The 26931-nt window shown below is 35.3% G+C and overlaps 1 protein-coding gene across 4 annotated transcripts in view; it reads left to right on the plus strand.

The window, feature by feature from the left end:
* Window positions 1–25735, plus strand: part of GULP1 (GULP PTB domain containing engulfment adaptor 1) — a 334314-nt gene extending 308579 nt beyond the window's left edge. For 2 of the 4 annotated variants that reach the window (XM_040227780.1, XM_040227779.1), the window contains 4 exons: window positions 6012–6236; window positions 8497–8635; window positions 15484–15578; window positions 23774–25735. In XM_040227780.1, coding sequence (XP_040083714.1) covers window positions 6012–6236; window positions 8497–8635; window positions 15484–15578; window positions 23774–23845 — 531 coding nt within the window. In that variant the 3' untranslated portion in view covers window positions 23846–25735. The remainder of the gene's footprint in view (window positions 1–6011; window positions 6237–8496; window positions 8636–15483; window positions 15579–23773) is intronic. The other 2 variants (XM_040227781.1, XM_040227782.1) reach the window with 1 other exon arrangement.
* Window positions 25736–26931: the final 1196 nt, after the last annotated feature.

Here is a 26931-nt window from a genome sequence, read left to right on the forward strand (position 1 = left end):
TGAAATATGTCTGTGTATTTAAACATGCTGGGTTTAGATTTCATTCTTAAAAGGAATCAGATGGAATATCTAATTCCCTAAGTTGAATTGTTTATAAGTTAAAAATCACAAACACAAATGTCAGCAGAGCCCAGGCTGTGGCATAAATGTTTGTCCTAGCCAAGGTGGTAGAGTAAGGAGTTGGAGGGCAGACATCAACTTAAAAAGCACAGCTATTTCTCAATACCAGTCAATTATTTTTACATAAATTTGTGGGCCCACTTTCTGGATTTTCTAACTTCTAAACAGACTCTCTAGATGTTTAAGGTGCAATTAACCTGTAAGCAACTGAATCAATATTTTAAAGACCTGTATGACCCAAATGCTGGGCAAGATGAAGCACAAGCTGGAATCAATATTGCTGGGAGAAATATCAGTAACCTCAGATATGCAGATGACACAACACTTATGGCAGAGAGTGAAGAGGAACTAAAAAGCCTCTTGATGAAAGTGAAAGAGGAGAGTGAAAAAGTTGGCTTAAAGCTCAACATTCAGAAAACTAAGATCATGGCATCTGGTCCCATGATTTCACGGGAAATAGATGTGGAAACAGTGGAAAGAGTGTCAGACGTTATTTTGGGGGGCTCCAAAATTACTGCAGATGGTGACTGCAGCCATGAAATTAAAAGACGCTTACTCCTTGGAAGGAGAGTTATGACCAACCTAGATAGCATATTGAAAAGCAGAGACGTTACTTTGACAACAAATGTCCATCTAGTCAAGGCTATGGTTTTTCCAGTGTTCGTATATGGATGTAGAGTTGGACTGTGAAGAAGGCTGAGCACCAAAGAATTGATGCTTTTGAACTGTGGTGTTGGAGAAGACTCTTGAGAGTCCCTTGGACTGCCAGGAGATCCAACCAGTCCATTCTAAAGGAGATCAGCCCTGGGTGTTCTTTGGAAGGACTGATGCTAAAAACTGAAACTCCAGTACTTTGGCCACCTCGTGCAAAGAGTTGACTCATTGGAAAAGACTCTGATGCTGGGAGGGATTGGGGGCAGGAGGAGAAGGGGACGACCGAGGATGAGATGGCTGGATGGCATCACTGACTCGATGGACGTGAGTTTGAGTGAACTCCGGGAGATGGTGATGGACAGGGAGGCCTGGCATGCTGCGATTCATGGGGTCGCAGAGTCGGACACGACTGAGTGACTGAACTGAACTGAACTGATGACCCAAACAAAAAAATCCTAGTGGACCAAATGTAGATTACTGACAACCAAAGGAAACTGGGCTTCCCAGGTGGTGCTAGTGGTAAAGGACCCACCGGCAGGAGGCAGAGCAGACATGGGTTCAGTCCCTCTGTCAGGAAGATCCCCTGGAAGAAGGCATGGCTACCCACTCCAGTATTCTTGCCTAGAGAGTCCCATGGACAGAGGAGCCTGACAGACTATGGTCTAGGGTTGCAGAGTCAGACACAACTGAAGCGACTCAGCACACAGGCACATCCAAAAGGAAACTAGTAAGAATTAGTTAGTGTTAGAATTTTTAAACTTTGGCCACTAAAATTATTGATGGATAGCCCTGCTTTACCGTTGAGAGTAAAAACAGCTCTTAATTAGGGTACTGACATATTCTATTATTTTCATATGATATACATTCTTCATTTATATAAGTATACTTTCTCAGAGGAAGTAGAATGTAAGTATTAACACTATGATAAAACACTAGAGCACTTTTAAGTTAGGTTTTTCTGGGCTTCAGTTTGCTTTGAGGAACCTGGTAATATATTTTCATCAATACAAATCATATTATAGAGTACTCCCATTTATAAGCCAAATGATCCCAGGGATAACTTCCAGTTAATATCATTTTATGTTCTACTCAATTCGGATGTCCTTGTCAAGTTACAGTTTAAGTTAAAACAGTTGTTGGAGTATAAATTAGATAAAAATACTAATTGAGAGTTTATTATATACCAAGTAATCAGTTATACAGAATATTTAGGAAGACAAAGTTTTGTTCATCAGGAACTTATAGTTGTTACCTATAATTAAGTAAAGGTTGCCATCAACTACAGAATTTTACAGCAAATTATATAAACCATAAAATAGATCTTAAAATTATACATATACATGCATGCTGCTGCTAAGTCACTTCAGTCGTGTCCGGCTCTATGTGACCCCATAGATGGCAGCCCACCAGGCTCCCCCATCCCTGGGATTCTCCAGGCAAGAACACTGGAGTGGGTTGCCATTTCCTTCTCCAACATACATGCATACATGTACACATATCTATAGATAGATAGGTGTCTATGAAGATCAATAGGGAGAGCAGTCATTGTGTAACTGTATATGCATATTAATATGCTTCCCAGGTGGATCAGGGGTAAAGAATCCACCTGCCAATGCTGAAGACACAGGTTCAATCCCTGAGTCAGGAAGAGTCCCTGGAGGAGGAGATGGCAATCCACTCCAGTATTCTTGCCTGGAAAATCCCATGGACAGAGGAGCCTGGGGGGCTACAGTCCATGGGGTCACAAGAGTCAGAGGCTACTTAGACACTGAGCATGCCTGCATGTGCATATTAATAGTGAGAAGTTATATAATTCAGACCATCATAGACTTGTTTCCACACTGAATGCTTTCTTCAACTTAAATTTCTCACTTTACACTGACTTGTTTCCCCCTCTGGTTCCTGAAATGGGTGAAGTGACTTCTACTTTAGAGACGCTTTCAAGCTTGTTGTTTCTCCTAACTATAATTTTAGTTACCACCTTTCACCATGAAGTTCGTCAAAAGCCAAATTTGTGTTGACTACCACCAAGTCCTGTAGTGTTGAAAAATATCTGCAGTGTGATTTGTAGCCTAGAAGCCTGGCTCTAGGCCAAATCCTCCAGACCCTACAAAGTTATAAAGTGTTTCTCTGGCAAGTCTCATGGGGGAAAGCTGCCGGCACCACTGCAGATTTAGTGCATTGCGTGCAGAGGAGTTGCAGTCCAAGACGTGACCCCTGCCCCACCCAGGCAGCCACACTGTTACTTACATTTCAGCCCAGGTGCCTCCATTTACAGGCCTCCTTATTGGAGGCCCTTGGCCTAGGCCGCTCTTAATGGTCTCCTCCAGATCATCTTTGGGGGGAACTTGAAAACACATTTTGACACTTCAGTTCAGTCTCTCAGTCGTGTCCAACTCACTATGACCCCATGATCTGCAGCACGCCCGGCTTCTCTATCGATCACCAACACCCAGAGCTTGCTCAAAGTCACGTCCATTGAGTCAGTGATGCCATCCAACCATCTCATACTCTGTCGTCTCCTTCTTCTCCTGCCTTCAATCTTTCCCAGCATCGAGGTCTTTTCAAATGAGTCAGTTCTTTGCATCACGTGGCCAGAATATTGGAGCTTCAGCTTCAGCATCAGTCCTTCCAATGAATATTCAAGATTTATTTCCTTTAGGACTGCCTGGTTTGATCTCCTAGGAGTCCAAGAGACTCTCAAGAGTCTTCAACACCACAGTGCAAAAGCATCAATTCTTCATTACTCAGCTTTCTTTATGATCTGGCTCTCACATCCACACATGGCTACTGGAAAAACAATAGCTTTGACTATACAGACCTTTATCCACAAAGTAATGTCTCTGCTTTTTAATATGCTGTCTAGGTTGGCCATAGATTTTCTTCCAAGGAGCAAACGTCTTTGAATTTCATGGCTACAGTCACCACCTGCATTGATTTTGGAGCCCAAGAAAATAAAGTCTGTCACTGTTTCCACCGTTTCCTCATCTATTTGCATAAAGTGATGAGACTGGATGCCATGATCTTAGTTTTCTGAATGTTAAGTTTTAAGCCAGCTTTTTAAACTCTCCTCTTTCACTTTCATCAAGAGGCTCTTTAGTTCCTCTTCACTTTCTGCCATAAGTGTTGTGTCATCTGCATATCTGAGGTTATAGATATTTCCCCCTGGCAATCTTGATTCCAGCTTGTGCTTCATTCAGCCTGGCATTTCACATTATGTACTCTGCCTATAAATTAAATAAGCAGGGTGACAATATATAGCTTTGATCTACTCCTTTCCCAATTTGGAACCAGTCCATTGTTCCATGTCCAGTTCTAACTGTTGCTTCTTGACATGCATACAGGTTTCTCAGGATGTAGATATGGTGGTTTGGTATTCTCATCACTTTAAGAATTTTCCACGGTTTGTTCTGATCCACACAGTCAGAGGCTTTAGTGTAGTAAGTGAAGCAGAAGTAGATATTTTTCTGGAATTCTTTTCCTTTTTTTATGATCCAACAGATGTTGGTAATTTGATCTCTAGTTTGCCTTTTCTAAATCCAGCCTGAACATCTGGAAGTTCTCAGTCCATGTACTATTGAAGTCTAGCTTGGAGAATTCTGAGCATTACTTTGCTAGCATGTGAGATGAGTGCAATTGTGCGCTAGTTTGAACATTCTTTGGCATTGCCTTTCTTTGGGATTGAAATGAAAACTGACCTTTTCCAGTCCTGTGACCACTGCTGAGTTTTCCAAATTGTTTCACATATTGAGTGCAGCACTCTAAGCGTGTCATCTTTTAGCATTTGAAATCACTCAGGTAGAATTTCATCATCTGCACTAGCTTTGTTCGCAGTGATGCTTCCTAAGGTCCACTTCACTTTGCACTCCAGGATGTCTGGCTCTAGATGAGTTATCACACCATCATGGTTATTGGGTTCATTAAGATCTTTTTTATACAGTTCTTCTATGTATTCTTGCCACCTCTTCTTAATATCTTCTGCTTCTGCTTCTGTTAGGTCCATACCATTTCTGTCCTTTATTGTGTCCATCTTTGCATGAAATGATCTCTTGGTATTGCTCCACTAGAGAAATACTAGTGGTATTTCTCCAGTAAAGCTCAGTTTTAAGTATCTTCTACTCTTAGTTCTTTTCCTTGATCTTCCCTCTGTGCCCCTATTCTCTCCCCCAAAACCAAACCAAACCAGTAGTAACCTTTTGTTCAGGGCTCCCTGGCAAGAGAGAGAGAATGCCCTGCTTCTGTAATGATGCTTCTGACCTTTGCCCAATGCCATTCATTGAGGAATGGGACCTTAATGAAGCCAGCACTTTCTTTTTGGCCTCTTGCTTACACTATTACAGTAAGTGAATAAAGGCTCAATTATTATGTACTTTTATTTGTGTGGTTGTTTTAACTGACCATTCTGACATCTGGCTGCTCAACTCTGTCCAGCTCAGTATTTGACAGTAGCTTTCCATGATGTAATGAAAGTAGCTTCCAAAAGTCATCCAAAGACTGACCCCATACAGTATACTATAATAGTTGTTTATTATTATGTATCTCTCTGATTTATTTGAAGTCACTCAACAATGCCTCTGTTCATCCCCCCCAAAATTTTACCACTTGGAACTCACTACCTATAGAAAGGGCATGATGATTGGAGTCAGATTGTTTTGAATTTTGGCTTTGCTTCTTACCTTACATAGGAGTAAATCACAAAGAATCCATGGGCCTTGATTCCCTTATCTTTAGTATGATGATGGTATAATACTACTAATACTAAGACTTTAAAAGAATGATTGGAGAATTAAATCTAAAATGTATGTTGTACACCTTTTTGAAAATTCTACAGACTTAACTTTTTACTAGACTTTACTCCCATTGACATTTTTTCTTGTTGCTATTTTTTCCCTTCTCCCATCTCATCACAAAAAAGCTCTCTCAGAAATAAATCTTCAGGTATTTGTCATTTCCCTCTATACCTTCTTTCTCTTAAGTTATATTGAATGCAATATTTTATTTAAATATATAAAAATGTAATATTTCAGTAAAAAAAGCATCAAATTAAAGAACACAGAATCTGAAGTTCCTGCCATAGGAAAAAATCTACTCAAACTAGTTGTTTTAATCTTAGAAAAGCTGTTTTGAAATTACTTATCATTTTCACAATATTCTTTAATGAATAAATTTTCATATATTCTTTTCCCTCCATGTCTTCTGTCTTCTCCTTAGTATATTTCTCTGTCATTCCTTTACAGCTGCTGCACAAAATGTCTGATCATGAGCCACACGGGTTTCAGAGGTGCTCACCCTCTTTCTGGCCTAGTACTGATGATTCATCTCCCTGTCTAAATATTTCTTCCATTTTCATCACTCCTGTCAACTCTCCTGATTCCAGACTATCATTGGGACTGTTAATACCACCACCTTCTAAACGGGGCCTTCCCAAGCCAGACAGTGACAACAGCATCCCAAGACCTCATGTAATTTGCTAAATAGAAAATTATTTTGATTATCCCATATGTTATTTTGAATTCTGCCAATATATGCCACTTATATAGTATTGAAAAAAAAAATCAAGTATGTCTTGAATTGATGATGTGATCTGGGGCCTTTATGTGCCATTTTTGCATACTTGGGTCATCTGACATCAGACAGTTTCTAGTAGAGAAATTGAAAGTGAAAGTTACTCAGTCCTGTCCGACTCTTTGCAACCCCATGGACTATACAGTCCATGAAATTCTCCAGGCTAGAATATTGGAGTGGGTAGCCTGGTGGGCTGCCATCTATGGGGTTGCACAGAGTTGGACACAACTGAAGTGACTTAGCAGCAGCAGCCTTTCCCTTCTCCAGGGGACCTTCCCAACCTAGGGGATGGAACCCAGGTCTTCTGCATTGCAGGCAGATTCTTTACCAGCTGAGCTACAAGGGAAGCCCTTCTAGTAGAGAGTGGTGGTCCAAATCCACAAAAAGATGAAGTAGGACAAGTACTTTCAAGGATTCATCAGAAAAGAATCTAAAAAACAGTGGATATATGTATATGTATAAATGATTCAGTTTGCTGTACACCTGAAGTTAGCACAATATTGTAGATCATCTATACACCAATACAAATTTTAAAAGGAATAAAAAAAGATTCATCAAATATGGTAATTGGGAAGTTAGGCCATTGGTGATACTGGCAAAGCTGTTTAAGTACAGTCCAACAAAACAAGCAGTCTAGAGGCTTCTCTGCTAGTCCAGTGGTTAAGACTCCATGTTCAAGGGGCTTGGGTTCCATCCTTGTTGGGGGGACTAAGGTCCACATGCCATGGAGTGGGATCAAAGAAAAAAAAAAAAAAGAACAGTCTAGAATGATCTTAATTGAGGACTAGATGAAGTAAACAGGCAAGAAATGTAATACCTCCTTCAAAGAGTTCAGCTTCAATAGGGAAGAGAAAGAGAAATCAGAGTCTAGAGGAGTAAAGAAGCACTGAGTAAAGAGCCTTTTGGTTGGTTTGTTTTAACAAAGTCAAGATTTGAGTATCTTTAAATCCTGAAAAAGAGAGAGATAGATGCCAGGGGAAATGGAAGGAGAGGCTGATGAGAACATTCCTGAGTAGGAGGAAGGAGCTGAGGGGTAAAGTTTCCTCCAAGTCTTTGTATAGTGTTTGTGACTGATAAACTATAAAGGGAAAATAAGTTGCTAAAGAAAGGGAGATGTCAGCTATTTTATTCTCCTGCATGAAAAAATGTAGTAATAGTCATATAAACTGAATAGCGAATCAGTTACTCTTTACACACAATCAGCCTTATTTTTCATTACCTACATCACCTATAAATCAAAAAAATATATTCTGAAAACACAAATTTTAATGTATACCACTCTAAGCAGTTCTAAGCAATGTTCATGTTCTTATAGGAAAAGTTAATTTTCCCTCACTATTTCTTTCCAAAATGAAAATTCTCTTTGGTTTATAGATGATATATTATATATATATATAAATAATTTCTTCCCTGTATGACAATTACATAATATATAATTTTATATGTAAAATTACATATTATGTAAAGTGATGATTGTTTCATGCTGACATTACGTCCAAGCCCAGATTGGCCCAGATAACTTAATCATTTTGGTGGTATACTTAGTGACTATAATAATTTATTTTACAAGGTACCTATTTATTGTAGAACACTCGATGAAAACTTATTCTAAGAATAAATGTCACTACAGTGAATATAATAGTTGGCAGTCACTAGAGTTATAAATACAAAATAGACTCCTTGAAATTTTTTTTAAATCGTTATCATTGCTTTTGAATGGTTATATTTAAGATGCATCACTTAAGTTCAGTTATTTCTGTCTAAATCTTATAATCTTATGCAAAATACATTACTGATATCAAGGTTTTGTAGAAATAGTTTGTAACACGTTTTCAATTCGTTGATATAAATGGCAATTATCTCTAGATATACAAAAAATCCAAAATAAAAGATATATCTCTCTAGAATAGTGTTACCATTTTTGCCAGCATCTTTGATAACATTTTTATAGAGATTTTCTTGCCAATGAGCATTTGGCATATGTGGTTCATTCGTATGACATTGCCTACTTAACCATTTTTGATCTACAGAGTGGCAAGATCATATGACTCAAATGCATGTGTTGGGTTTACATGTCTTTTATATGTATGTGAAATATTTTTCATTATAATGTGTCTACATGGACTACTACCCTAATTCGTGTTATCTTCATTGCAGGCCGGCAGTGTGACACCTAAGTCACCCTCTACTGACATCTTTGATATGATTCCATTTTCTCCAGTATCACACCAGTCTTCAGTACCTACTCACAATGGCATGCAGCCGCCTCCAGTACCTAGTCGATCTAGCGAGATTAGTAAGCTTTCTAAACAAACCGATATTCTTTGCTACATTTGTGTACATTTTAAATGTTTAATTAACTCTTTATGTGAAATGGTATATCTTAACAAGTTCACTAGAAATTTTAATAACCAAAGAATTTTTGTTTATATATATGTACCAAGTTCAGTGAATTATATATTTTACTTTATAATTCAGAGTATACTACTAAAGACATCACTATTTGCATTTAAAACTCTTTCATGGAAAATGGTATTTTTGTATAAGGTTAGTTACATCATAATACAAGGTACTTAATTATGTTTTTATTGTGTTTGGGATTATATTTTTAATATGTTTTAAATGATTACAAACAACCCTGGTGGTATTTAATTATCTTTGACATATATAGAGAGATGTTTTAATTTTTATCATAGGGTATGTGGGTAGCCTTAAGAAACACATGAATCTATGAATTTCATATATATAAATCTATGAATTTCATGATTTCTTTATAACTAACTCTATGTAAGTGTTCTCTATTTGATATTTAAAAAGCTATAATAAATACATGCTTTTCTGATTTACTTTCCATACATCTTTCTATATGTAAGTCTTTTTCTGTTGAATTAGAAAGCATCTAGCAGATGCTAATTGTCAATGTCTGGACTATATTTTGATCTGTGCCCTCTCACAGGAAGTGAAAGAATGGTTTCCAATGGTCCTGATCAGTCAGCAAATACAAAGGGTCACTGAAGAAAAGAGTTTCACATAGTATGCTTTACTGCTTCCTCTCTGGTTCACATTTAAGACATTTTCAATGTACCTCTGAAGTTTTAACTTAAAGCTGTGAAGTATTTCAGAGCCTATAGTTTATTTCCCCTGTGGAACTTAACAAAATGCATTGCACATTTTAGGCATTCAGTAAATTTCTGAGTGCTAATTTATAAATGCAAAGTAATAATATTAGGTCAATGTACAAAAATATTTCAATATGTAAGTTGAAATATAGCATATTTAAATTCCTCTGAATATATTTTGCATTGACGCAAAATATTTTTTCAAGGAAATAATCCATAATATATATGTCATGATAGAAAATCTTGCCAAAATGGGGTATTTCTTGTCCTCATGAGTGTCCCACATCTCTTTGTGAAAATGTTGACAGGGATGAAACTGTTAGTTGCTCAGTCATGTCCAACTCTTTGCGACCCCATGAACTGTAGCCTGCCATGCTCCTCTGTCCATGGAATTCTCCAGGCAAGAATACTGGAGAGTGTAGCCAGTCCCTGCTCCAGGGGATCTTCCTGACCTGTGGACTAAACCCTGGTCTCCTGCATTGCAGGCAGATTTCTTCTTTTACCACTGTTTTTTACCTCCTCTGATTTTGTCACTCTTTTACTCATTCATTTATTTAATTCAATATGTATTTGTTTATCATACACAGTAGATTTTGAAATATAAGTTAGCTGTGTATCTACAATGGACAACTTAAAACCAAATAGAATATAACTGAGAAGCATGGATAGATTTTAAGACATTTAGAAGGAATGGTAATTGAAGTTATCCATCAGGATGATGAGTGAGAGTTCAAAATCAATTACAATTAAGGATTTTAGACCAAATGTTGTTAATGAAAAAAATTGAGGTAGAGAGGGAGAAAGTGAAGGAGTTCTCTTTTAGACATTTATGAGTTTGAAACATCTTTGGAAAATCTAGGTAGAGATAGTTAAATTGTTTTAAGGAACTTATTAATGAGAAATTGACATCACATCCTGCTATATTTTTTAATGTCTACCTATGTTGATGTCAGAGTCTAGTAAATACAATAATATATCAATAGATAGACTAAATAGATAATAGATGATAGATAGATATGGAGTTTTGATTACTACTGTATCATTTCTATCAACTATCTATCAATTGTCTTTTTATCTATACTAACAATTTAAGGACAGATTGTTCAATTCAATTTTAATTGTAAAATCATCTAAAACTCTAATCCAATGGGATTTTAGTATTACAACTTTTGCTTTAAATGAAATCTTAAATGTATTCATTCATTTACTTTTCTTTATGCTCTAAATATATAAAAGCCGAAACCTACAAGACTCTTCTTTTGTTTTTCTCCTTACTGCCTGAGAACTCTAGTAGTTCTCCAGAGCATATTTTTGATCTTTGAATACATATGAGGCTTTAATTTGTTTCATATCATATTTCCTAATTGGTTATAAATTATATGAGGGAAGGCACTTGACTGGAAAGTCCTTTCCTCACTGCTTTAATCCACTGCCTAGCAAAATGTATGGCACATACTGTGTCCAATAAATGTTTAGTTGATAAAGGAAAGAATGACCAAATGAAATATCACCTATTTTTGTCCTTTTGCTCTTGCATAGATTAAATAATTTTCATGTTATTAATTTTATACTGCTGCTAAGTCGCCTCAGTCGCGTCCGACTCTGTGCGACCCCATAGACAGTAGCCCACCAGGCTCCCCCGTCCCTGGGATTCTCCAGGCAAGAACACTGGAGTGGGTTGCCATGTCCTTCTCCAATGCATGAAAGTGAAAAGTGAAAGTGAAGTCGCTCAGTTGTGTCCGACTCTTAGCGACCCCACGGACTGCAGCCCACCAGGCTCCTCCATCCATGGGACCCTCCAGGCCAGAGTACTGGAGAATTATATACTAGATCTTTTTAAACTGAAAATTGGACTTACATGATTTTTTATGGGTTTTAGATCTATCTGAGTTGGCCAAAATATGCCAAAGAGTTGTTTATTAATTTGCATGATATTAATATAGTTGATATTTATTTTATTTTTTATTGTATTTATTCATTTATTCAACCATTCATTCAAAAATATTAATTTAGCATTATGTTCACACAGAAATGAATAAACACATGATCCCTGCTTTCAAGATGTTCACAGTCTGCTGTTTCCCATTTCAAGTACCTTGTCTCCCTTTGTTTAGTTTCATATACCCTTTACCCAAGCATTTTCAAGACCCACTGAACATTAGAATCATTTGGGGAATTTTCTTAAGAATGCTAATGTATATTTGATATTTACATGAGTAGTTTCTTAACTTGGGGGTTTATGGACCCCAAAGAATATGATAAATTTAATGTTAAATCTCTTTCACCTAAAAGCACAATATGCCCACTCATACAAAATTTCACTGTACTTTAGAAATGTTAAAAGAATCCCTTAAGCCCATCTGAAATCTCTGATGGTTTTGAGTCCCAACTTTAGAAGACCTGTGTAATGAGAATCTCTGTCTCTCCTGACAGACCTTTCTCTTTACTAATTTGTTTCTTTCTATCATGTATAAAGCATTGCTTAATGTGTATCCTGTTAATATGTATCCAAGATACTCTTCCAAAGAAAAGTTTCTCCAAGCTCTGATTTATTGCCTATAATAAACATCAGACTGAGGAAAATAAATAGCAACAATAATAATAACACCCATCTGTTACACCTAAGGTAAAAGTAAATCCCATTCATTTAGAACTGCCCTGACTTATACCTTTCATCCTGATGAAACTATTGGTAACATTCCTTTCATTCTTAAAAGTGACTTTATTTGGATGTAAATTGTATGTCCTTATTTATGTAGTACTTACCAGCACCAGAAACTTCTAAGCATTTTACTTTTCTTAACTTATTTAATACATGAATCTAAAAAAAGAAAAAAAAATTTGCAATGAGGTATGTAACAATCTTTCATAATGGGAGTCATGGAATTGTTGAGAATATGTTATTAATAGAACTCAAGTAGGTAAATATTACTTCTTACAAAGCATTTAATTTAGAAAAGATGGTTTCCTAAAAAGTGAAGTGGTTTCCCATTCCCTTCTCCAGTGGACCACATTTTGTAGGAACTCTCTACAATGACCAAAAGAGAAAGGAAAGATATATCCATCTGAATGCAGGGTTCCAAAGAATAGCAGGGAGAAATAAGAAAGCCTTCCTCAGTGATCAGTGCAAAGAAATAGAGGAAAATAATAGAATGGGAAAGATTTTATGAAAATTAGAAATACCAAGGGAACATTTCATGCAAAAATGGGCTCAGTAAAGGACAGAAATGGTATGGACCTAACAGAAGCAGAAGATATTAAGAAGAAGTGTCAAGAATACACAAAAGAACTGTACAAAAAAGATATTAATAACCCAGCTAACCATGATGGTGTGATCACTCACCTAGAGCCAGACACCCTGCAGTGTGAAGTCAAGTGGGCCTTTGGAAGCATCCCTACCTACAAAGCTAGTGGAGGTGATGGAATTCCAGCTGAGCTATTTCAAATCCTAAAAGATGATGCTGTGCAAGTGCTGCACTCAACATGCCAGCAAATCTGGAAAACTTAGTAATGGCCACAGGACTGGAAAAGGCCAGTTTTCATTCCAATATCAAAGAAGGGCAAATGCCAAAACATGTTCAAACTAGTGCAAAAAAGCACTCATCTCACATGCTAGTAAAGTAATGCTTAAAATTCTCCAAGCGAGGCTCAGTTAATATGTGAACTGTGAACTTCCAGATGTTCAAGCTGGATTTAGAAATGGCAGAGGAACCAGAGATAAAATTGCCAACATCCATTGGATCATAGAAAAAGTGAGAAAATTCCAGAAATACATCTACTTCTGCTTTACTGACTATGCTAAAGCCTTTGACTATGTGGATCACAACAAACTGGAAAATTCTTAAATAAATGGGAATAACAGACCACCTTACCTGCCTCCTGAGAAATCTGTATGCAGGTCAAGAAGCAATAATTAGAACCAGACATGGAACAATGGACTGGTTTCAAATTGGGAAAGGAGTGTGTCAAGGCTGTATATTGTCACCTTGCTTATTTAAATTTTATTCATGAGAAATGCTGGAATGGATAAAGCACAATTTGAAATCAAGATTGCTAGGAGAAATATCCATAACCTCAGATATGCAGGTGACACCACCCTTATTGCAGAAAGTGAAGAGGAACTAAAGAGCTTGTAGGTGAAAGTGAAAGAGGAGAGTTTAAAAAGCTGGGTTAAAACTCAACATTCAAAAGATGAAGATCATGGCATATGGCAAATAGATGGGCAAACAATTGAAACAGTGACAAACTTTATTTTCTTGGGTTCCAAAATCAATGCAAATAGTGACTGTAGCCATGAAATTAAAAAATGCTTGCTCCTTGGAAGAAAAGCTATGAGAAACCTAGACAGCATATTAAAAAGCAGAGACATTATTTTACCAACAAAGGTCCATCTAGTCAAGGCTATGGTTTTTCCAGGAGTCATGTATGGATGTGACAGTTGGACCATAAAGAAAGCTGAGTGCCAAAGAATTGATGCTTTTGAACTGTGGTGTTGGAAAAGACTCTTGAGAGTCCCTTGGACTGCAAGGAGATCAAACCAGTCAATCCTGAAGGAAATCAGTCCTGAATATTTATTGGAAGGACTGATGCTGAAGCTGAAGCTCCAATACTTTGGACACCTGATGCAAAGAAATGATTCTTTAGAAAAAACCCTGATGCTGGGAAGGATTGAAGGCAGGAGGAGAAGGGGACGACAGAGGATGAGATGGCTGGATGGTGTCACTGACTTGATGGACCTGAGTTTGAGCAAGCTCCAGGAGTTGGTGATGGAGAGGGAAGCCTGGCATACTGCAGTCAATGGGGTCACAAAGAGTCAGACACAACTGGGCAACTGAACTGAAATGTGAAAATCTTGCTACATTATAAATTTTATTGCCTATAGACAGTTTAATTTTTTGTCATTTAAGACTGGCTTTGAATGTATTCAGAGTAAAGAAATTTCTTTAAAAACTTTGTCATATAATAAGCCATAGAATATATAAAAGCTCCCTGTCTATATATTTTGAAGTGTGCATTGCAACGTATACTTTAAAATATATGCACAGGGATCTTTTTGATATTCTATTACTGTTGTGTGTGTGTGGTTTGTTTTTTTTTTTTTTTTTTTTGGCCAAGTGGCATGTGGGATCTTAGTTACTCTACCAGGAATTGAACCCATTCCCCCATCATTGGAAACACGGAGTCTTAACCACTGGACAGCCAGAAAGTCCCCATTACTGCAATTAAAAAAAAAAAATTGTGTGGGGGATAGAAGACATTTTTAAAGAAATTGTCTCCTTGTGGTTACCTAGGAAGGTGATATGATTTCAAGCTACACAAGGTATTATTCCTTAATTTTTTTTTTTTTCTGGCTACAGGGTGAGATTAAAGTGCATGAACTATGAGTTAAGCTACTTACTGATCTACCAGGTCCTACATATTGTGTCACTATTGTGTTTCAGGGTCATCATTAAATGGAATAGGGAAGTTTCAGTGAATAATACATTAATTCCAGTACATTTAAATTGCTTTAAAATGAATAAAAATGTAAAATAAAATAAATTGCTTCGGTAAAATGTAGATATTGAAATATACTAATTATCAAACATTTGGTGATTTTGCTATTTCTCACTTAAAGGCTTAAAAACCTCTCTGAATAATAGTCCTTTGCCACCAAATAGTTTTTAAATCATCATAAGAATGGATTTTTGCTTCCTTTTGGTCTTTACTGTGGATAGAGGCTCATTTGGTTATGCAGATTTTTCTTTCTTTAATCTTGCTTCGAAACTTAGGGCTTCCCTGGTGGATCAGCTGGTAAAGAATATGCCTGCAATGGGGGAGACCTGAGTTTGATCCCTGTGCTGGAAGATCCCATGGAAGAGGGTGATGCAACCCACTCCGATATTCTTGCCTGGAGAACTCCATAAACAGAGGAGCCTGGCGGGCCGCAGTCCATGCAGTCACAAACAGTTGGACATGACTGAACTTAACTTACTTCAACTCACTCCTTATCATTTCATTTACTATATTATTTTCTTCTTTTTAGAACGGGACCTGTTTGGAGCAGAACCTTTTGACCCATTTAACTGTGGAGCAGGGGATTTCCCGCCAGACATTCAATCAAAATTAGATGAGATGCAGGTGATTATTTTAACAGATTGGCCCATAATCTTTTTTTCTTTCTTCTTTGGTTCCTAGATAATGTTATATACTATAGTTGTTACCTTTCCCTTGAACTATTATCAACTTACTTACAATAATTGCTTTAAAATAACAATATACATTTAGCCCTAAAAATACTCAGAGGCTAAAGATAAGGTTTTGTTGTGTTTTGTTCTTAATGGTGCAATTTATAGTATCAATAAGGTGGTGCATATTTTTGATACAAAATTGCATGAATTCTTCATGAGTTCATTATTCAAAATCCAAAAATTAAAAGGTCATTGCATTAGATTTATAAGATTTGATCTCAGTCTTTTAAAACAATTATGAATTTCAAAATTGTGAATGGGTGAATGAAGGAAAAGCTTTGTAAGAGTGAAATCAGTCTTTTAAAGGAATCATTGTAAAAGAGGTCAACTGTATGGTTATGGATGGAAACTAAACTTTTGGCCACACTGTATTGTATACAAAAGTTGAAATATAATGTTGCACACATAAAATTTATATAATGGTATAAACTATGTACCACAATTAATTGAAAAAGATTAAAGCTGATAGCTAAAACCAAGAATTCCAAAGAAGGGGGGTCTGGAGATGTAGACAAAGAATGAAGCATTGTGGTCTCTTCTGGGCTCTTACTGAAGCAGCGGACACCAAATGACCACTTGTTGAGGAATGTAGTCCAGTTGCATTTTCATTTCTTTCTTTCCCTTTTATTTTTCAATTCTGAATTGTTCTGAAAGTTTGAAGATATTTTATGTAGTGGGCCATGATTAATAATTAGCATTATAAGCACTATAATAAGGTCTTCTCTTTATATTTCCTTTTATATCTTGATGAAGTTTTTATATCCTATTTTTCACCAAAAAGACAATATATATGTGGTAGATTGCAGTCAGAGATCAGCTCATTATATCAATCAGCTTATATGAAGCTGACTGAAAAGATGTGATCAATTTACTTCTTCGGCCTGGACAATATACTCACTCTTCTATGCTTTATTTCCTGGAAAAAAAAATTAAGGGGTGGATTATGATCTTCTAACACTAATAAAAACTCTACTTCTTAGAAAGATCATAAATATCCTTTCACTGATTTGGGGCTGAAGGTATGAAGCGGTTTTTTAAGTATTATGTGATTTTCCTTATTATTCCAGATGTAATTATTCCAGGTGTAATAATACGTCTCTATCTTAAAAGTTGGATTGTTTAACATATCTTGAGATTTTTTAAGAATATGTTAAAATAAAAATTTCTCAAGTTGAATGATTTATAATTCCCTTTTGCATAAAAAATTATTTTAAATCCTTAATACTGACTTAAACTTTTATTATAACATTTCATAAATACAAAAAGTTGAAAAGCATTTTATCCTTATAGATCTTATATAACTGTTAATTCAAAATGTATCAATTAAAAGCAAAATTATAGCACCTAATGAAATTCTAATTACAAACTTTAATATAAGAGCATGGATTATTTTACTCGGCTGAAGCTAAAAGCACCAACATCAAACTTCTGTTGATATCAGCATGTATCTTATTTGATGACACAGTTTTTGCACATCTTTTCTATAGTTCAAATACTAAGAGACTTCTTGCAAATAGTGCATGATTATTTAGTGATTGTACTTTATTTATTTCATATGAAAATAATTTGTTTACCTTTTCATTAATTTTATCAATTATGCTTATTCTGCCTCGGCATCGATGTTTTTGTAGGGACAGACAAAACCATGGACACTGATATGGTAGTATTTGCTCTCAAAGGTTATAAAAACCACAAAGAATTACTACTAATGTTTTCTTAGATTTTCACACAACAGACATTTTCTATAGAGTTTTGAAGATAAGCCTATATCTCCAGATTTTTGTAGAAATCTAGTTTGAGAAACACTGTATTGAAATGATTTAACATGTGTTAGATAAATAATGTTACACTGTGGTATTTTTGCTTTTGTTTTTGTTATTTCTTAATGTCTTTTTCATTCTTTTCTGCTTTCATGCTTGGTAGCGCCAGAGATGGTTGGTATATCATTTTCATATTTTAAACAAGTTATGGCTTCTTGAAGTTAAACCTTAATATTTGCATGCTTTATTTAATAAATATTCAAATAGCAGTTCACATGGATATATCTGATTATTAGTTGTGTTTAAAGAGGTTTATACTCATATTTTGAAGTTTTTTTTCAATGAATAAGTCACTATTGCATTGTCCATCTCATTGTTTGTCTGTTTCTTTTAATCCATGATTTATTTGCAAGTTTAACTAAAGTAAAATCATATTTTATCTAAAATCTATGACAGCTTTCATTATTAATCTTGTTAGCCTGATTAATTGAATGCACACATTTAGTTACTATTTTTATCTTTGCATATAATGTATAAACTTAATACAGTATAGGCGCTAATGGTAAACAATCCTCCTGCAATGCCAGGAGACATACTGGGCTTCAGGTTCAATCCCTGGGTCAGGAAGGTTCCCCAGAGAAGGACCTGACAACCACCGCCGTATTCTCACCTGGAGAATCCCATGGACAGAGGAGCCTAGCAGTTCACAGTCTGTAGCGTCGCAAAGAGTCAGCACAACTGAAGAGACTTAGCATGCACACATGTAAATTATATTGAGTTAAGCTTCCTGAAATTTTGGATTTTACAGTTTTATTTACAGAGGAAATCAAAAAAAACATCTCATGAATGCAAGAATTTAAGCAGAACTATTAAGCCATATTTTTTATAAATTGTTAGAAAATTAGATATTTATTTGAAATCAATTATGTGGGTATCTGATTTGACATAATTTACATTTCTCATTACATGTCACTGGCAGGCAAATTAGTGTAATAGTATTGATATTCCAGAAGTGTACCTTATTCATTATAATAATTTAACATGTTAAAAAAGAGCCATGGTAAGTCAATGAAAGATGAATGAATTTTGCATTAAGTGATATTAATTCAACTGATTAATAATTTGGAAGATCAGTGTATAGCTGAAATATACAACAAATATTCAGATAAATGTTGGAAACCTTGGGTAGTTTAAAATATTTGAAATAAAATTACATACTTATCAGACTTTGGAATTACAAAGAAATTTTTATAAGGAAAATATGTACATGCAGTCTCCTGTAGAAAAACTTCTATACTTCTTTTAATTCTGTTTTAAAAAGTATAACCATATTGTGTATATATAGTTAAAATAAGTAGACAAATGATAAGGAAACTAAATAATCAACAGATAAAAAGGCAGTTGCTCAAAAAGGACCACAAATGGCTACATACTTGTAGACATGTTAAATCTAATCAAAGAAAACATACAAATTAACAGCTATAAATGTACTTTTGTTCATGAAATTAAGCATTTTATTTTTTACTAATATGAGTGCAAATGAAAGTGTGATGAAACAAGCATTCTAAATCATTGCTGGGTCAAGATCAGTGCATAGCATCCCTCAGGCAGTAATTTGTTGCTAATACGTGTATTTCTATGTGGTATCAAAAACTTTAATGCAATCTATCCTGAAGAGAAAATAACTATGAATATGGAAACTCTCTATGTATAGAAACATCCAGTCAACATTATTTAAAATTATAAAATTAAGGAAACAAATCATATTAAAATTAATAAAACATCATAAAATCATCAAATTAGTTTTACATGGACTCAAAAAAATTTGTTCTGCTAAGATTAAAAAACAGAATACACAAATTTATATATAATGTATGTAATACATCAAATAAATGTTATATATAATATATAGTATATTATATTATTAAATTATTTTTTAAATTTATAGTTAGAGGAAAGGGAGATTCAAAGGACTTACTTCAACATGTTAATTGTTACATATGAGTGGTTTTTATCTTCCTTGATATACTTTTCTATTTCAAAGTAAGAAAATACAATTGGGGAAAACATTTTATATAACAAATATTATTAATAATATATTAATAATAAAATCATTATTTTGTGTGATGTTAATTATAGTCTCCATTCCATCCCTACATAAGTTAAATAAGCCTTATTTTCATTCAGAGGTTTAAAATTCAAGAGTATATGGAACTTTAGAAGGACTGAGCATTTGTTAAATCATGACTTTCTAAATGAGACCTAGAGAGGAACAGTCAGAAAATGTGTGGGAAATTTTATTTTAGGAGGAAAGAAAACCAAGAAGCCATGGACAATGTGTCTGTCAAAAGAGACAATTAAGTTAAACTAAAAGGAATCCAAAAGGATCCTTATAAAAACTTGGAGGAAAAAATAAAAATAAAAAAACCTTAATAGACCAAATAAATATATAAACATAATAAAATTTGGAGGACAAATAGTTTAAAAAAAAAACTTGGAGACATTCTTGTAATTAATATACAAATTTTTTTGCTGCTGTTGAAATAATGATCAGCTCCTATCTTACTCTGATTACTATTCTGCTTTTCCTATAGTAATAGCACATTGATAAATTATATTTTCAGGGTAATCAAAGAGATAGTGGTTTAATTTCAGAATGAACTGATAACGTTTTAAAAACTATGATATCAAATTTTTGCAAAAGTAATACATACCCATAGTACTTGTCAATCTATCTAGTAATATTCCAGAAGATGATATAGTACATAGATCCTCATATATCCAAATAAAATATTTTAAAAAGAAGTTTATTTACAGTATTTTCAGTTTAAAGTATTGACTTTTCTAACTATTTGGCAGCTGTTTAGAAAATATGCATATAGGTGGCAAAATATTTCTGCTTGTGACAAGAATAGTTTTTTAAATAAATGGTAAGTACTCTGAGTTTTACTTAACTAAATAGAATTTGTATTTCAAATAATGAGAAGTAGTTTTGAAAAACCACTGAAGTGATGATATTGCCCTGTGGACTTTTTGCTGTAGACATAATGAAGAGCATTCTCAAAACACTAATAGCGAAAAAGGTGTGGCTTGCATTTTATAATGATTCTTTTCCTCTATATGATACTGTTTGCATTGAACTTATAATAAAAGTACATTAGACACCAATTCTATTTGAAGGTAACTCAAATTCCTCACGGAGAAGGCAATGGCACCCCACTCCAGTACTTTTGCCTGGAAAATCCCATGGACGAAGGAGCCTGGTGGGCTGCAGTCCATGGGGTCGCTAAGAGTCGGACATGACTGAGCGATTTCACTTTCACTTTTCACTTTCATGCGTTGGAGAAGGAAATGGCAACCCACTCCAGTGTTCTTGCCTGGAGAATCCCAGGGACGGGGGAGTCTGGTGGGCTGCCGTCTATGGGTCGCACAGGGTCAGACACGACTGAAGCGAAATTCATTTGAGGAAATGCAAACGAATATGCGTTTGGCTGCCACCTAATTAAATGGAAGACAAAGCAGAACAGAGGACAGAGAAGCCTTCCCTTTCAGAGAGATTTTCTTTCTTTTTTTTTTTAATTTAAAAAATTTTTATTTTTACTTTATTTTGCTTTACAGTACTGTATTGGCTTCTTTTCCTCAGGAACAGACTGCTGTCTACACTTCATTTTATGGGCAAGGATGGGTATGGGAGAGATAGTAAGGCCAGAGATGGTCCATTACTTTGTGCAGAAAAGAAGAGAGCTTTGAGAAGAGAAGGACAAAATCCTTTGCCACTGAATTTTTACTAAAACTCTTTGAAAAAAAAATTTTTCACGGCAATTGGGTCCTTGCTATTAATAAATTATAGGCAGTTTAAATTCCAGAAGCATTTAAAACATGCTACAAAAAAGTGTTAGCCTCTCAGTCATGTCCAACTCTTTGCGACCCCATGGACTGTAGACCACGAGACTCCTCTGTCCACTGGATTTCCCAGACAAGAATATTGGAATGCGTTGCTGTTTCCTTCTCCAGGGGATCTTCCTCACCCAGGGATCAAACCCTAGCCTCCCACATTGCAGGCAGATTCTTTACCATCTGAGCCACCCGGGAAGATGCTAAAACGTGCTGGGGTGAGTGGGATTCAAATAATTTGCAAATGCAAGCAACTGCAAAACTAGTTGTTTGGTCGCTCAATCATGTCTGGCTCTTTTGAGATTTCAAGACAAGGATTTTGTCTTGCCAGACTCCTCTGTCCATGGTATTTCCCAGGCAAGAATACTGGAGTGGGTTGCCGTTTCCTTCTCCAGGTGTTAACAAGTCCAAGCTTGCTCTGCTTGTAGTACAATAGGCCATTGAATCCAAGAGACAAGGTGTTGAGGCAAGGAAGACACTTTAATCGGGGAGCTGGCAGACTGAGAACATGGAAGGCTAGTGCCTCAAAATAACCATCTTCTTGGAGTCTGGATGCCAGGTTCTTTTATAGATCAGAGGAAAAGAATCAATGAGGAGTTAACATCAAAAGGCAGAATAAAGAGGGAGATGGAGTGGGAAGTAAAGTGAAAGGGTCTTCAGTCTTGCAAAACATCTCCAGGGGAATGCCCAGCCTTCAGAAGGGGTGTGTTAATCTCTTCTATTCACAGGTGGGCAGGAACAAAGTGTCTCTCCATAAGCTAAACAAAGGCAGTTTTGTTTACCATCAAGCAGAGGAGCAGGGTCCTCCAGGCAAGCCATTTAGTATAATTATAATAATGAAAGGCAATGGCAACCCACTCCAGTTCTCTTCCCTGGAAAATCCCATGGATGGAGGAGCCTGGTAGGCTGCAGTCCATGGGGTCGCTAAGAGTCGGACATGACTGAGCGATTTCACTTTCACTTTTCACTTTCATGCATTGGAGAAGGAAATGGCAACCCACTCCAGTATTCTTGCCTGGAGAATCCCAGGGAGAGAGGAGCCTAGTGGGCTGCCATCTATAGGGTCGCACAGAGTCGGACACGACTGAAGCGACTTAGCAGCAGCAGTAGCAGTAATAATGAAAACAAGTCAAAGAAACAGTTTCCAACATGGAGTCAGAATGGGCTTCTTCCCTGCAACACAGGGAATATTCCCAATGCAGAGATTGAAGCAGCATCTCCTGCACTGGCAGATAGGTTCTTTACCACTGAGTCACCAGGGAAGCTGTAGAGGAAGCTTTTTCCATGGCAAAGTGGTCTGCAGTCCATTGCCACCTTAGGACCCCTACATAGGATACAGCATTGCAATTCCTAAATGCAGTGTGGTTTATTTTACCAGGCTCTGGTCAGTGAAAGGTGAAAACTATTAAAGAAAGAAAGAAAGATGAAAACTATTAAAGAAAGAAAGAAAGATGAAAACTATTAAAGAAAGAAAGAAAGATGAAAACTATTAAAGAAAGAAAGAAAGATGAAAACTATTAAGCTGTCATCAACTTGAGATCTAGCTATTGTGCTTATACTTAAATGAACATTGACCTTTAAAGTCAAGGAATCTTTTTAAGCTACAGTAGAATGACAGAAAGTAGACTTTACTGAAAAGAAACATTTAAGTCTTAAAGTTAATTCCACATCGTTCTATTTTCTTCTGTCTCTTATGGATGCTCAGTTCAGCCGCTCAGTCATGTCTGACTCTTTGTGACCCCATGGACTGCAGCAAGCCAGTCTTGCCTGTCCATCACCAACTCCCGGAGCCTACTCAAACTCATGTCCATAGAGTCGGTGATGCCATCCAACCATCTCATCCTCTGTCATCCCCTTCTCCTCCCACCTTCAATCTTGCCCAGCATCAGGGTCTTTGCCAAGGAGTCAGTTAGCATCAGGTGGTCAACGTATTGGAGCTTCAGTTTCCAATGAATATTCAGGACTGATTTCCTTTAGGATGGACTGGTTAGATCTCCTTGCAGTCCAAGAGACTCTCAAGAGTCTTCTCCAACACCACAGTTCAAAAGTATCAATTCTTCAGTGCTCAGCTTTTTTTATAATCCAGCTCTCACATCATAGATGACTACTGGAAAAACCATAGCTTTGACTAGATGGAACTTTGTTGGTAAAGTAATGTCTCTGCTTTTTAACATGCTCTCCAGGTTGGTCATATCTTTTTAGTATGCTGTCTAGCTAGCTTATGGATGCTAACATCATGTATATTTAAAACATTTAAAATGTTAATGGATATAAAAGCACTTGATACAAATTTGACAAGTCAACATTTGACATATAATTATTTTTTTTGATCAAAGCATGAAGATTTCAACTTTTTTTCATAGTTTTTTCATTTACAGATTTTTTTTTCTATGAACATTTCCTATTTTAATGATTTTACTTTGTTTTACAGGAGGGGTTCAAAATGGGACTAACTCTTGAAGGCACAGTATTTTGTCTCGACCCTTTAGACAGCAGGTGCTGATGTAAAGAACAAGAGGTCCTGAATCTGTTAAAATTGTTTGGTATACGCATATATATATATATCAGTCATTATTACTTATGTCAGGTATTATAAATGTGCCAACATATTTTTGAGTCTAACTTTTTGAGAATTATTTCAGTAAAATTTCCTGATGTATTCACTGTTGATCTGTAACATTTTGCTTTAAAAATTCACTGTAAATTAAATCATACTTTTATGTTCCTTTCAGTTTGTTTGTAGAATTTATAATTGAAAGACATATTACCCAAATATCTACCTTATTATGCTCATTCTCTAGGCTGCTAGTTTATTATTAATTTCCCAAAAGTCATACCTAAATGATACCTTTCAGAATCCTAAGAGATATACCAATGCCAAACTAAATATGTTCTATATTCAAACCAATAAACATGTTACCATTCATTAGACAGACATCATTTTATGTATGAAATGTTGTTCATATTATTGGGAAAATGTAAACTTTGAATATAACACCACCATATCATTTTTAACAGGTAAAATAACAGAAATATAAATCCCAATAATTAAACTAAATGTGTTTAGAGTTGTTATTAAGTTCAAGCTAATAATGTTAATTATTATTATCAGCTATACTCTAAATATTTTATTTCATACATAAAGATTGTGGAACAATAAAAGCTTGCTATTCACAAAGGACTTAAAATTTAGTTTCTATCAATATAAGTTACATTACTAAACATCTAAATGTCATTTGATCTGATGTTTCCTAAAAATGATTTGGACTATATACTGCCTATAGTTGCAGCATCTATTACCCGTATTTACTTTACCAAATAAATTTTTTCTCACTGAATATGACTATTCTTCTTATATTTCTCCATTGATTAAAATATTTTCTCACCAAGGTTTATTTTGTGATAGCCCATTAATTCTGATACTTTAAAAAATCTATGGCACCTTTTCTTTATGAATTATCAATATTATTTAGCATATTTAATGTTTTTTCTGTTAAAGTCAGGATCTCATTTTTGAAATGAATGGAATTTCTGTTCAGTTTAGTCTTTAACCTGAACAATAACATTTTCTTGCACCTGATTCTTGTACTGGTGAACTTCAGCTTTAAAAAAAAAAAAAAAATTTGTTTTCTACATCTTCACCCATTAGGTAACAGACTCTAATTTATACAGAGTGTAGCAAAAATTTATGGTCAGATATATAATTTGGTTTATCTCATTATAAGAAAAGTAAATTAAATTAATGAAAATGTGAGCTTAGATAGAAGGTAGATCTCAAAAATTTTTTCTTTTCTTTTAGTCTTAGGAATTTTCTTCATGTGCTAAAGGTACATTTTCACTAGGAACAGAAATCAAATATGCTTATGCAATATTATATTTGTATGTATCTTCGTAATATTCTATGGTCTATATAAGCCTTCCTGTTTGTTTTCTGTTATCTGTTCAGTTGTACTTTAATTAGAGGGTAGTATATGTTTCATAAAGAAGAGTCTTTATAATTTTGTTTGTCATATAGTATTTTGGAATTTGTATAATGAGGATGTTTAGAAGCCCTATCAATGGCTTTTTTTAACAGATAGAATTTGTATTTTTATTGTACTTTAAAAAGCTTTATGTAATAGGTATATATTTAGTGGCAATTTATTATCAATGGCAACACAATAGAGTACTTTGCACATTTAAAATAAGTTACTTTACTGATTTTTAAAGGTAATCAATCCTGCTACGGCATGATTAAATAGTATATATAATTGGTCATTAATTATGAACATTTTATTTCACCAGTGCATTTTTATGAAGATCCAGTTGCAAATTGTATTTCTATGTAAACTCAATGATATGTTTGATTTTGCTGAGAATAAATGATTTTAAATAAATTAAATTGTATCATTTATATTTGTATATATTACAACTCATTAAGTAATCTCTAATTCATTTAGAAACATTCTGAAGCTAATCTCATGCCAGATTTTACTGGTTGTAAATTGGTGCCAAAAGAAAAACAGACAGAGAAAGAAGGAAGCAGAAATTTCTTACAGCCCACACACATTCTAGCTTTATGATCAAACATTCTGTTGTGAAAACAGGAGACTTCATCTTGCTGGTGAGAGAGGTCAGAGTTTGCTTCCTTTTACCAGAAGTGTCTGGTATAACTGTATTATATAAATATCTCTTTTCAGAATGGAGAGCCTTTTTATCCTAGTAATACAAAGGGTATGTTGGCTGACAGTCTTATAAAGGTGGACCTGATAATAGAATTTAAGTTGTGGCTAATTAGAATGTCATAAAGTTTTGAACCTATTTAAAACACAATGTTAAGTATTTTAATGGTACACAGAACACATGCACAGCCTTAGCACAACAATGAGCACTTTATCCATCTGTTCAATAAAATTAATTTATTACTCCATGTGAATAACATGTATTAGGTGGATAAGAAAACATTTGATAAGTTTCTAGCTGCTGCTGCTGCTACTGCTAAGTCGCTTCAGTCGTGTCCGACCCTGTGCGACCCCACAGACGGCAGCCCATCAGGCTCCCCCGTCCCTGGGATTCTCCAGGCAAGAACACTGGAGTGGGCTGCCATTTCCTTCTCCAATGCAGGAAAGTGAAAAGTGAAAGTGAAGTCGCTCAGTCGTGTCTGACTCTTAGCGACCCCATGGACTGCAGCCTGCCAGGCTCCTCCGTCCATGGGATTTTCTAGGCAAGAGTACTGGAGTGGGATGCCATTGCCTTCTCCGAAGTTTCTAGCAGACATTGTTAAACAGAAGATGACCAGATCCCTGCCTTCAGTTAGTTTATTGTCCTAAAGGAAAAGTAAGATATTTATATGAATTAGTGAATGAAAACCTATATGTATTAAAGTACAGTGTGACACAAATATTAATATTTAGCTATGCTTAAATTTGGGTTCCTAGTACTGGCCAGTGTCTATCATGTTAGAAATCTAGGGTGAGACTTATGAAGACAAGCCAATGAGAATAATTTTCTTCATCTTTTCTTGTTATATTGTGTATTTGATTTTTTTAATTTTAGTCACTTTATGGGACTTCACTTTCAGATAGAATTTCTGATAGATTTTGTGCTGTT

Source organism: Oryx dammah, unplaced genomic scaffold, assembly GCF_014754425.2.
Source record: "Oryx dammah isolate SB20612 unplaced genomic scaffold, SCBI_Odam_1.1 HiC_scaffold_27, whole genome shotgun sequence".
NCBI lineage: Eukaryota > Metazoa > Chordata > Mammalia > Artiodactyla > Bovidae > Oryx > Oryx dammah.